Source organism: Rutilus rutilus, assembly GCF_951802725.1.
Source record: "Rutilus rutilus genome assembly, chromosome: 2".
In the NCBI taxonomy this organism is placed as follows: Eukaryota; Metazoa; Chordata; class Actinopteri; order Cypriniformes; family Leuciscidae; genus Rutilus; species Rutilus rutilus.
Genome location: NC_140210.1, coordinates 32,281,466 through 32,295,508, shown reverse-complemented (window position 1 = coordinate 32,295,508; position 14,043 = coordinate 32,281,466). Strand labels below are relative to the sequence as shown.

The window sequence follows — 14,043 nt, the reverse complement described above, 5'->3', positions numbered from 1 at the left end:
TCAATCAATCAATCAATCAATCAATCAATCAATCAATCAATCAATCAATCAATCAGTCAATCAATCAATCAATCAATCAATCAATCAAACAAGCAATCAATCAACTCATCAATCATTACGTCATTCACAATGATTCATGGGAGGGGTTTGCTGCTGTGCTTTTTTGATGTGTTTCTCGTTCTCATGGTAAAGGTGACTTCTGTTATTGGTGGAATCAAATATATATTTTTTTATGACACTAAACTCACACATTGTAACAACCTGAGATCTCTTAAAGGGTGTAAAGAAATCAGGACATTAATGGGATTTTTAAAAAGAGTTCTTGACAAAAAACATCATGCACCATTTGTGCTTGCATAAAAGTTTGTTTCTTTTGGTCATCCCAGTTTAAAGGCATACAACCTTGGCGTATCTGGCCAACCATCATTTATAAATAGTCTTTTTCTAGCCTGTCTAATGAGCGATGGTCTGATGAGAAGACTGGTGGGGAGAGAAATAGGAATACAGTCCAGTCCTTCACATTACAGATCAGAGCTCTGCTTCAAACAGCCCGCGACACAGTACCTGTCGAGCGCTTGTGCGGCAGCTCCACTCTAATCATACATGCCAGGCCACATCCCAGCATGCCTCTCAAAGGCCATACACAGCACACTGTAACCAATTAGAACTCGCCGTGCTGTGCCCACGTCTCTGGGACGACCGCCTGATGTTCAACCAAGCGAAGAAACAAACAGAACTAAAAACCGAGCTGGAATCAGATCAATAAGTGTCGATAAGTGCAAAAAGATTTGCTGAAGTAGGCATTTTAAAACATCTTATAACAGGGTCATGCACATCAAAAGCCATCTGGATTTGCAATGCTTGTGCGACGCAGTGGGGTACACTATAGATTCTATCCTCAATGAGTCTGAAAATAAGAAAGGTTTTTCTGCGATAAAAGGACCAAGCCACAGACAAGAAACAAGGAGATGGAGGATTCGTTTTGTTTTTTTAATCAACCAACTGCAGGGGGGAAGGACTTTGGATGGGAAAAAGCAATTGAATTTTGAAATTGCTAGATTCAAAAGAGGAAGATAAGCACACAGAACATTCCATGGGATTTTCAGAGGGCTCTGTTTTCTCACAGTGACAGGCATAAAAAATTGAGAAATCTGTGGGTACGTGCTGATGCCAGGGTAGGCAGTTTTTTATCTGGACTTACCGAGCAGGGGCGGCAGCCAGTTGATGTTGGCTTCACAGTGAGAATCCAGGAAAGCAAGTACCTCTCCTCTAGCCACCGACGCTCCCAGAAGTCGCGTGCGGATCAGACCCTCTCGCTTCTTGGTACGCACGATACGAACCTTAGGAAATCTGGACATGTACTCCTCCAGATATGCCTTTAGGTGATCTGAAAAAGTGACAGAAAAAAAGAGAGAAATTGCTAGAAAGAATGCACCGGGGAAAAGAGGAAATTGCTAAGTTTAGGTTTGTGTTCTGTTAAAGGGAAAAGGAGGGAGATTGATTGTGTGTTGCGGTGCAGTGGTGCGGTAATTTAATCTCGGAATTGTTTCTCCATTCTCGCGGCCCCATTCAATGGCATTAATGTTTAACACCCCATAAGATTCCACCGTTGTTAAGACTTAAATGAATTGTTTAATGTTCTCTGTTTCTAGAATATTAATCAGGACAAACAGACCCAATATTAATTCTTTGGCCTAACTCACTGTGGTTCCACATGTTGGAAATTAGTTTTCTTAACACAAAATTACCATGTAGGCTCAACTCAAACACTCTATTTAACATAAATTCAAAAACCTAGTGAAACACCCAGTGAACTGAGTAAGTATCAATAAAATTAGATGTATGAGTTATTCAACCTCAGACATTAGCAAGTTAAATATAGCTTTTCTTACATGTAATATAGTATGTGCAGTTATTGCGCAGTAAAGCAACATGCATCATATAACAGAACATCAAAAGGCCTCTCCATTTTTTTCTTTCTCAAAAACATAAAATAACATTTAATTTATTCTTCTGATCTGGTCAGATACAAAGCATGCTGGGAACTATAAATCCACTGCCCTGTAATAACACAAATAGATTAAGTAAACTTTTATTATACAAATGTAGGCGTATTGAACACAGTGCAATTAAGAATCAAGAACTGTTGCATTTGCACATTAAATTTAGATGTATTTTACATCCAACATTGGTAATATTTTTCAGTTAATATGAATGTGCACATTCTACAAACATCTTTAATTATGCTAACGTGAGGTAAACACAAACAAAAAATGAAACAGATGGAAAAATACGATTTTCTCACTGCCGGGTAGTGGGTAATGCATTTGACCCCTTTCAGTGACAGCACAAAGAAACAGCAAAGGCAGTCATTTCAAAACCAAAAAAAAAAAAAAAAAACCTTATCTTTCCACACATTACTGTTTGTTCATTTTCAGAAGCAGCAGGAGTTTGCTGCAGCTTGTCGACCGTTTGCACATTATTCAAATACAAAGCATTAATACCTCCACAAACTCAATCACAGCTTCCCAGCTGCTGTGTCTGTGCATGAGTGTGTGTATGTGTGTTTCCATGTGACTTTGTGTGATTAGATGCTTTGGAGGTACCAAATACGTGGGCTTTGGATTACCACTAATAACATAAATCCATTAGATGCAGCCGCCATGTTTTGATGGAAGGTTTAAACTGGATGGACCGGTAAATTTCTTATTTGAAAGCTGTGAAGCAGGCAACATTAAAGTTATGTACATGAAAAGAGTCATGCTTTGACTTTAAAGTTTGTGTGTTATGTTTAACTTCAAGAAGGACTAGTTCTATGTTCTTCCTGCTTTACAAATTCAAATAAGAATGATACTTTATTTATTTATTTTTATCACACAAACAACAGCTGACATGCATCTACAATAGTTGTGGTGTCCTTAATAGGGGTGAGCATAAGCACTCAAGAAAAATAGAACTAGGAAATTACAATTTTATTTTTTATTTTATCATACACAAACATGTCAAAAATAATTTTCCATTAAAATATTTCCAACTTCTTATACAATGTGTGCAGAATTTCAGAATGTTGTCCAGTGTTGCATTCATCTAATAGGCATTTCATTCTTTTCATAATAACTTTTCAGTGTCAATTAAATCTAATTTTGCCCCCATTTTACCTGTAGAAAAAAACAAACAAAAAAAACTGCCCAGTAATTATGCACAGTTTAATATACAGCATTTATCATTTTAAGACATACCTTCCATCATGAACAATTACATATCACCTACCAATTATTATATGTAATCTTAATAGTATTATTCATTTTAATGTGGTTTGTAATTGGTAAAATGTGCTTGGAAAAAATATTGACTTGTGTACATGCTGTAAGCAGAAACAACAAGTAAGCCATTTTTACTGAAAACTAACTCTACGGTGATTTGAAATATTTGCGGCAATACTGGCTAAACCAATGGTGTGAGTTTGGGGTGGAGCTCTCTGTTTATCTGACCAAGTTTAGGAAACCTGTCTTAAAACAATCATTAATTTCACTTTAATCCTGAAAATATGATAAATTTCCCTTTGAAAATATGTAGCACAGTAATATTTTGTTTTTTTCCCTTTTGATTTTACACTGAGCATTTATTTCCCAAAAAGCCCAGTGCGGCACATCACCATATTTACAAATATGATGTCTACACACCTCTAGTAAGCTCCAGAGAAGGTTTATTGTGTCAGAAATGCAGCACCGACTTATTTATTTTTAATATAGCAACAAAAAGATTGGCAACTTAATGATAGTAGCACTACAGACCCTCAGAGGGTTTCTGGTTTGTGTACTGAGAGCTCACTGCAGGCCCCCAATGCAATTATAAACAACCCAAACAGAGCAGGACATCTGTGATGAAAAATAAAAGAGTATATTAGCCGATGGGGAGACAGTATGTGGGGCGTTCATCTGGTGGACATCAAACAGCAATGTATGTGTATGTGTGGTTGTTCCTCTTGTTCGGTTCTTTCAGGCCAGAGGCCAAACTCACTTTAGGGAACCTGCAGATGCATCCTCACTGTCTACTAAACTCTGGCAAAGTCACCTGCCAGCGCAAAACTTGCATTCCGCCCTTTCTTTCTGTTTCTCTCCCTCTCCCTCTCTCTGTTCTTCTCAACTCCCAGGGTGTCTGGCCTTCAAACAAATGGCCCCAATAAAAGTGACAGCCTCAATATGAGTTGCCACTGCACTCTGATCCCACTGAGCTGAGGTGGGGAGGAGACTCGCAAAACTTTTCCAGGCTGCCGTTGTAAGTGTAAGTGGCTCACAGAAGCGAAAGTGTCGGGTGGGTTTTCTCCCTCTCTTTTTCCATGTCCTACGAGCGCTTGATTAAACGAGGTCATAAATCATTGGTGCTGATGCGTGGCAGGCCGAGCGGTGAGGAAGGAAGTGACAAATAAACAGTTATGAGGAAAAGGCAAAATTTCGTATCCCGCTGGCGTATGGCTGACAAGCCATGATGAAGGGCAGGCACATTCTCTGCTTTGATGGTTTGCAGACAGACCTCTCTGGGCCACTACCTTCCCAACCTGGGTGGAAAATTTCATTTTTCTCTTTCCCTGGTGGTCTGTCATTAAGACAGATGGTAGAGAACCATTTGCCCCATTCAAGGTTTTGATGGTTTTTTAGACAGACGCACATCTTCCCAAACCGTTCGCTTCATATCACATTCAAATCGACACTGGTGAGATGTGATAGTATCTGAACAGTACTTCATTAGAGCTTGTTTCTTTGATATGAGAGCTACGGAGGAGCTAAAATTACCATTGTCTCTGCAATTCAAACTTAATGAGCGAGAGATTCACACCAATGAGTCACTTGCTTTAATTGTTGCTGCGTTACTGGATGAACTCGCTTAGAACTGTATTGTTTTATTGGTGTGGTTGGTATTAGGCAGATAAAAGAATATCCCCTATTATTAGCTGCAGAGGCACAAAAGATAACAAATGAAAGCTTTAGCATAAGTTCTGCAAGGAAGACTCAATTGTTACGTCACCTTATTACCTTCACATCTAACCAGTCGTGTTCTAATACTTGCAGTGTAAAATATCGGTACTTACACATGTCTGAGTTTGCAGATGCTGACGCCATTAATTACCTCCATCCTCCCCACCACCACCGGGATGGTCCCTGCCCATACCTCCCAGGGGGTCGGCTACGCCCCTGCCTTTGTCTTCAGGCAGAAAATGCAGATTCCGTTACCCTCGGATTGCGAGCTATGGACGGGGCCTATGCCAAATAACTTTATAAATGCTTGCTGGGCTGTTAATAAATGTATGCTTTGTTACGCTATTTTGCCTCCCGAGTCTTTCTGGTAGAATTGCAGTTCTGACCATATGGTATCCTTTTTTGCAAACTGTCAAAGGACTCTGAGCTTTAAAGTGAGTTTCTAAGGTTTTGTCGGGACGTGACATAATATATAAAGTTGAATATAAACAGAAAATATATAATAGGGTCAAGACACACAATTGACACCCCACACATACAAACAAAGAACAATGTGAAAATGTTGCTTTTCAAAGATGCCAGAAGAGTTCAAGCCCCTCAGTTAATTAGGAGAATAAACATATCAGCCTGTACGACAAAAACAATTGGATGCAAAATACATTGTGTGTGTCTGTGGATGTTTGTGTGTTATGTTCAATTACAGATGTTGTAGAAATGCTGCTGAGAAACAAATATCAATTTTAATGGCATTAACTACATGCTTTTTCTCTGCTGAAGCAGGTTTCTTTTGCTTTTGAAAGTATTAGGTTGAAAATCATGCTTGCTAAATCCACGTTTTCCATTATTTCTGTGATCTTTTCAGTCATTTGTGATTACTTGCTAAGGACTTTTAAAAATCATTCCAATTCAAATTGATCTGGTAATTAACCATTTAGACTGATTTGCAAAATTGTTCAACCAATTCATCAAAAATAAATGACTCAAAAGACTGATTCCCTCGCAAATCAGACATCGCTATGACTTTACACAAAAGCAGTATTTGAAATACCTTAGTGATGAGTGTAATAAAAAAATAAATAAAACAAATGTACACAGTATATTATACATTACCGTTTAAAGGTTTGCGGTCAGTAATTAAAAATGCTATTCTTCTGAATATTATATTCATTAGTATTCAAAAAATATCATGGTATCATGGATTTGAGTACCAAATCAGCACATTAGGATGATTTCTGAAGGATCGAGTGATACTGACGACTGGAGTAATGATGCTGAAAATTCAGCTTTGACATTACAGGAATAATATTTTATTATTAAAATAGAAAAAAAAGAAAGAAAAAAAACATTACGGTACTTTAAATTGTACTAATATTTCACAATATTACTGTTTTTCTAAGTTCTAATCAAATAAATGCAGCCTTGGTGAGCATAAGAGACACATTTCAAAAATCTTATTGACCCTAAACTTTTGAACGGTAATGTTAATGTCATTTCCTTGACTTAAGATTTAATTAATTTACATGACTTATCCAAGGCCTGCAAAACCTAAAAAGTCAATAAAGCCGCAAGTACCCTGTTTTCTACTTGATACATTACTGGGCTATCTATCTTTCCACATTGCATCACTCAACAAGTACTTTTTCCTCGCTAGCTGTGATTTAGCTAGTGCAGGCTTGCCGTAATGGACTCATTACAGTGAATGAATTAGCTGCTTTGTCTCTGCACGTGTGTCGTTGGGCTCCTATAATGCTGCTGACGTTGTAGTCAGGATTCGTCTGTGGCCCCCAGAGAACATGTGCAGAGAATAAAACATCCGCTAAGCACAGACACCTTGAGCGCTTCGTTGCCACTGCCTTTATTCATAATATACGGTGTGTTTTTGAAGCCTGCCGTTGGCCAGTGTGTGAATAAAAGAAAGCCACCCACCCCTCTTATTGCCCTGCTTCTTGGCTTGAGTTTACACAACCGCCGTTTTCCTCAGGGGGGAGATACGCACTCCCTTGAACCGTTCATAAATCCGTCTCTGCAGCGAGATCAATGTTCAGACTCAATCCCAATTTATTACATTGCCGCTGTAAAGAGAAGCAGAAAATGAGGCCTGTGCAGGAAACCCAAAGGGATCCTGAACAAAGAACAAGGGAAATGTCTAACAATGCCTGACAATGTAGCAAATGATTTTGTTGTAGCAATAAGCATGTCTCAAATGTCGGGAGACGCATGTTTCGTTCAGAGTGTGGTCATCAAAGCAACAACAACATAAAAAAAGTGAACCTTTCATAATTCACAGCACTAATAGATAAACAACAAAAAACAACGTCAAGGCAACTTTGAAATGTTCCCCTACACTTGGCACAAACCTCTTCAAATTGCTTTCAAGATGCTGCTAGCTAATTAAAACGTGAGTCTTAATTAAAATCGAAATTGCTTTTAAACACGAAGTGAATAAGATTCACAACATAATTTGTTACAGAATTGTTTTTTGAGCTCCTCGATAAAACCATCAAAATGGTTTGCACTTTTACTTTTAGAAAACTTGGACAGTTTAGTCATAATTTTTGTATTTTCACAAAGAAAAAAAGAACCCTTAAAATGTATTCAATATTTCTTCATGTTATATCACACCATTTGCCAATTTTACACGGACTAAAATAGCATCCAATTTCAGTCGACGAGAATTTTTGTTTCACGAGTCCAAAACTAAACCAAATATACATTTTAAATTAAATGTAACAACATTTAGCAAAAACAAATGAAAATGTCCTTGTTGTGAGACCTGAGCTCCTGTCTTCATTCACTTCAGTTTCAGTTCACACAGTATGATTGGATTATTTGTTATTATTATTATACTTTCGAGATTTTATTTTATTTTGTTTTAATTATTCTTATTTCTTTTTATTATTTTAATTTCTTCTATGTAAAGCACTTTGAATTGCCATTGTGTATGAAATGTGCTATATAAATAAACTTGCCTTGCCTTGAGTAAATACAATTGTTAGTTGATTTTAGTATCTTTCAGTGTAATTTTTTCTCACTATAGAAAAGCAGTTTGTTTTCAATAGACCTGTTCAGTTATCATTAAGATGTGCATTTTCATCTAGTAAACATTATTGTCGATGTATTCAAAAGTTCACACACAAATGAAAATTCACCGTCAAGGTGATCCAAATCTGTATGACTTTCTTTCTTCTGTGGAACACAAAAGAAGATGCTTTGACTGACACAAGAGTGAGTAAATGATAAAAAGATTTTTTAGATGAACTATCTATTTAACACAGGTAACAGATTACAAAAAAATAGCCACAATACTACTATTTTCTATTGAACTTTCAACGCAATCGATTGCAAAGGATGAAAGGACGAGGACTTTGAGGGTATAATTACAACCAAACCTCTACTCAGTAGCAAGAGTATTTTCTGTCGCCAAAGGAAAGGTCTTTCATGCAACATTAAACATCTCAAATGGAGGAGGAGGGAAATAAAATGAAATTTTTATTATTGTTCTGTATGCCTCTGCCTGCTGAACACGAGTCAGAGTCTCCGGGAAACAGAAGACCTCAGAGGTGAAAAGCTTATGTTGGGTTTTAAGGCTAAAGAGAGACATTCACAACAGCCTGCTGTCTAGAGGGTTTAACACGGGATTAGAGGACTCTGGTAGAGTAGGCAGCACATTCTGTTTAGGTACATAATACTGTTTCAGAATAAGTAGTAGGCTGTCTTCCCGTATCATTCTCAACAAATTTCAAAGTCAAACACTTCTCAAACTTTAACGCTGAGATATATATAATACATATTGGCCCATCTAAAGGTCAGAAAACTTAGATGACAAGCGAACTGACCAAAGATGCTCTGAGGAAATGGAGGAATTGTGTGGGTGATGGCAGTTAAAGTTGAAGCATGCTCTGACGCGCGAGGACAGCAATTGTTATTCCTCTAGCAAAGTTTGCTGCGTAGGGTGTATGATAATTCAGTCGGCATGTGTTCCAGACAACATTTGCTATAGCCAAAGAACAAAGACCAGGCCTTGGTCCTATTGATCCAGCAACTTTGTTTGCCTGTGGATGAGAGCAACAGGAATAACTGTCAAGGTAAATTGAGGTGTGAATACTTCATTGTAGTGACCAGCACCTCTTCCATGCACTCACTGCCACAGCAGGCCAATCAAAGGGCAGGTGGGTAATTGGCCAGGCTATTGTTGGTGAGGCTAGACAGCGGAGAGGTGAAGCCCCTCCATTAGCCTCCCTCTAGTCCTCTCATAGAGCCCACATCACAGCGTCAGTTTGTTTTTCACTGAGGGGAAAATGCGGCCTCGCTCTGGACACGGCGGGATGCGTACGCCTGCTATGGTCCCTCATTATTGGAGAGGTTGCCTCCATGCAAGGCAGGTTTTGTTTGAAAGATACACCGGTTTCTCAATGCGGCTCTATTAAAAGAGACAAGGTCATTCATCTCGGTGTGGCGCGGAAAGCACGTCAAGCAACAATGAAGCACCACAGACGCTGATTACTAGCCAAACAACACGCTCCATTCTCTGCGGCGGGAAGACAGAGAGCAAGACACGTAAACTAGAATTAATGTCACTCTGCCCATTAATATTGTGTTTGGTGGATGTTTGAAAGAAAAGCAGACAATTACATGCGTTCTTCTTCTTTTTTTTTTTTTTTTTACATCAAGGACAAGCAGTAGCTATTCTTGCATCGATGTAATCTTGCGTAGATCTAGACTGAACATTTGTAAAAAATATTCTGCAACAGTTGTCATTTTTTTATGAGACAATCCTCAATGAAAACTTCATTGTAACTATAAAGTTTGTATTGATTTTTTTTCTAAAACCTAACAAATAAACATGTTTTCTTTATCTAGGCTTCATATGGATTCGAAAAACTGTTTTACCATTTTCAAGTTTACATTTAATGGCTCTAAAATCATGTGGTGTAACCATAAAAATAATAATTATCAATCAATCAATCAATCAATCAAGTCATGTGGGCTAACCATAAAAAAATGGTTCTGCAATTGTAATATTTAAAGTTTTTTACTATGACATACTTTTATTAATTTATTTAAACATTTTATAGATCATATTCATAAATAAATATAATTACGTTTTGGGGAGTCACACCACATGACATTTTACGATACTTGATATACAGTGTATACATAAAACAATTTAACCTGAAATAGACTCAAATCTAATGCAACATTGCACAAACTGACATCTATCCAAGCAGAACAGGTCTAGGCCTGGCCTGTTCTTGGATGGGAGACCCCCTGCTTGCTGATGGAAATAATGTTAGTGGAACTAGCAGGGGGCATTCACTCATTCAATGCTCTGAGTTCCAATGCTTCAGAGCTGTGAAAAGTTGTGGCCTTTAAGATGGGATGTGAAACTGAGTTCTGAACTCAAAGGACAAAAATACAAAGATCTTGATTATGAGTATGCTGCCTACTGGACTGAAGTGTGAAGAACTGTATAATGGATTAAATATTGAGTTTGTTTTCCATCAAAACTGATCAGAATACTTGTTAAATGTTCAGCAAGATATATTTTTTGTTGCATTATTAAGAATATGCGCTGCATTCCTAATACAATATACTGCCATTGCATTTAATTCACCCAAAACAGATATAATTTATGCCCTTTGTGTTCTGCAGAAGAAATAAAGTCAGATTGGTTTGGGAAAACATTTAAGTAAATAATGAGATAAATGTTTTTATTTTTTATTGATGAATGATTCCTTTAAAATTGAATGAATATTACTGCATTAGATAACTACGGAGCCCCTAAGGGGACATGGTGGTGGAAAAAAAAAATATGAGAAAATGCTTTTGCGTTCTCTCGCAAATGTTTTGCATTCCCCCAAGAAACTGTGCGTTCGCTCGCAAAACCATTGTGTTCACTTGCAAAAACATTTGCGAGTGAACGCAAAGTTTCTCGGGGGAACACAAAACATTTGCGAGAGAACACAAAAGCATTTCCAAATCATTTATTCCAAACATTTCACAGAAATAAGTGTGTTTTAAACTAACTTGACACTTAATCCTAAAAATAACGTTTTTGCCACAAAAATAATGAATTGCTTCAGATGTAAGACTAACCTCAGACTAAACATTCTTCTCCTCTGAACAACCTTTCAACACGGATCATCTGTGGCATGCAAGGAAGTGCTACAACAAAAAAATATGCTGTCAAAATTCAAATTTAATGATAACAGCAAGTGACGGGAGGTGATAGAGCACCATGGGAACTGGAGGAGAATGAGATACAAATGATGGACAGGTCATTCTGCAGAGGATTTATTTTTTACTGCCCATCCTTCTATGTTCGCAATAGTGACCAACATTTCAGAAAAAAAATACAAAAATAGGGCATGATATAGATAGGTTTCAAAGTGGAGAAGAACAGCTGCCACTAGAATATTGATATTAGACTGTGATGAGCCGATAGCAGAGACATCAGCCAGACATTATGATTGGAGGAGTGAAAGACGTTTAAAGCCCAATATGATCGGCTGGAGGATAATGACCTTGTGAATCTCACCCATTTGATTTGCACATCATGTTAAAACATTTTTTTTTCTTTTTCTGACATATAAAGGCCTCTTAATGTCAGCAGAGCTCAATAATGGCATTTGTTAGATGGCAGTGAGTGCTGTTTGATGAACACTTATACAAAGGGGGACAGTTATTAAAACTAGAGAAACATTCAATCAATGAGCAGCCACAGCAGTGCTTTTATTCAAGTCTTATATTGTACACTTATGCAAATTAAGATTAATAAGCACATAGTGTCACCTGTGACAGATGCATTTACTGAAGAGTTTTATTGGATGCACAACCTTTTGATCTCAACTGCAATGTCACAAAATGGCTGCAATGAATTAAGCGCATGATGATAGAGATTTTAGGAGTAAACAATCTTAAATAAATCCAACAGGAAAACTCAGGGAACAGCATACACTACCACTCACTTTACATTGACAAGAATGGACAAAGAGACAGACTGAAAGTCAGGGCATAAATACAAGAGGAATAAGGGAACTAATCAGGACACAGCTGAACAGAATAACTAATCGATCAGTTACTAAGGAGACTAATGAGAACTCAAACAGGCAGGCGAACCGAGAGAACATGAACATGGCAAGCAAGAGATATGAGAAGCATTTTCTTTTATAAGTTGATATGCCAATTTACATTGCTATCCTTACTATGCATGATTAGATGGTGACTTGCATTTTATTATTCACTTAGCATTTTCCCCTGCAATCCAGTGATCTATTTGTATATCTAACCTAGAGTTTTAACGGTATGAGATTTTCAGAATAAGGTTTTTTATATTCACAGACCATGTCACTTGATTTGATTTATTGAACAGCTCTACTTTCGATTTATTCATTCATCCATATCTACTGTAAAATCCATTTTCATGTCTGGATTCCTCGATTCCCTCTACATATCGGAAATCACACGGCCTTAAGTTATACACGGGACACACATTTATCTGCATAGAGGGATGGTGTTCTCAAATATAGGTGATTATGTTTGATGTGTTTCCTCCTTTTGCAGCCACATTGAGTCCACATTTTTTTGCAAAATGGATATCTATCCTCGAGGACAACCAGGCGTTTACTTTTTCTATATCCAAAGTATTCCCATTCTGCAAATTTTAAATGATCGTTTCCTCTGCTGTACGTGTGTGTGTGTAGCAAGATGAGAGTCTAAGGCCATGTCCGTTTGAAAACGCATCATGTGACGCATATTGTACCAATATATATTCATGTTTATATCGGTATTGTACCTGTTATGTGCTATTCACTTTCACACTGTTGCTAAAAATATGTTACTTTGCAGACTCGTCATATCACAGTCCTGTAAAGATGACAGAAAATGTACTCAGATTTGCTGTCAGATTTGAATGCAGTTGTGTTTTAGACCAAACATATGGTGACTGAGTGCAACCTGGACGCCATCAGTGAATGGTGAGATATTTTGCTAAATAAAATTATCCTGTCAGAAGAATTGAGCGATAACTTTATTATTTATTTTTCCGTCTGTATCATCTCAGTGAGCTTTTACGCATGCACAGTAAGGTGAATTTAGCGTTTTCAGGCATTTTCCAAAAGTTTCAGGAAAACGCCTATAAATGCTAGTGTGGACGGAGAGCTTTTTTAAACCGAAAAGCAGTTTTCAAATGTTTCCATATTAATGTAGACGTGCCCTAAGCAGTCAAGTGCATAGAAGTTGCTGATGCGCAGGTGATATTCTCTGTCAAGTAAGTGTCTATTCATACCGTGATATATCGTCATACCGGTACACTGGTACAGACCTAATCTCAACCTACCGATTGAGGACTATTGAACTAGAACCCCTGACCTTATGCTCACTTTCTTTCATATTCTACTCTTACAATGTGCCATTTACTGTCTGGTCATAAAATGCAACCAAAACACCCTTTCACTTAAAATAAAGAAAGAGAAACAGGTATATTTATGTGTTATGTCACTTTCAGGCACTTACACACTTCAGGTATCCTGCATTGCACTTCAGTTCACCACATTTTTGTTTGATGGACATTTATGAGCTAAATTCAATATTGAAAGCTTTTTCTACCATCGTAATTAGCAAAAGGGAACACTAGCATGGGATAAAATGGAAACAGACACATAAACAAGCCGTGCCATTTAAATGGTAATTCATTTAAGATTATAAGTCATTTCAAGTATTTGAAGCCTCAAAGCATCAAGCAGACAGCTTGAGTGGAGCCCCATTATCTGTCCATTAAAAGCAATCTGCTTTGGAATCAATTTTTCATTTGGTGAGATTCTGTTTGTTTGAAAAGGTGATGTCTCAGGCAAACAACAATTTGCACAGTTTAGGCATTGTGGTGGCGGTGAGACACAGTAATGTGCACTGACAGGGCTATAAAACTGAATTACATGCCTTGTAGTGCAAATCACAGATCAGCTCTACACCATTTTACTAGGACAGTTATTTGATTTTTAGGTTATTCAGAGCAGAAGTTCTCAAATGATCTTGCTTTAAAATGCTGACCCGATACGTAACAAAATGA

At 37.5% G+C, this 14,043-nt stretch overlaps 1 protein-coding gene across 2 annotated transcripts in view; it reads right to left on the bottom strand.

The window, feature by feature from the left end:
- galntl6 (polypeptide N-acetylgalactosaminyltransferase like 6) overlaps nucleotides 1-14,043 on the bottom strand; it is a 233,271-nt gene that overhangs the window by 39,798 nt on the left and 179,430 nt on the right. For both annotated transcript variants that reach the window (XM_084402886.1, XM_084402887.1), the window contains one exon: nucleotides 1,202-1,387. In XM_084402886.1, coding sequence (XP_084259012.1) covers nucleotides 1,202-1,387 — 186 coding nt within the window. The remainder of the gene's footprint in view (nucleotides 1-1,201; nucleotides 1,388-14,043) is intronic.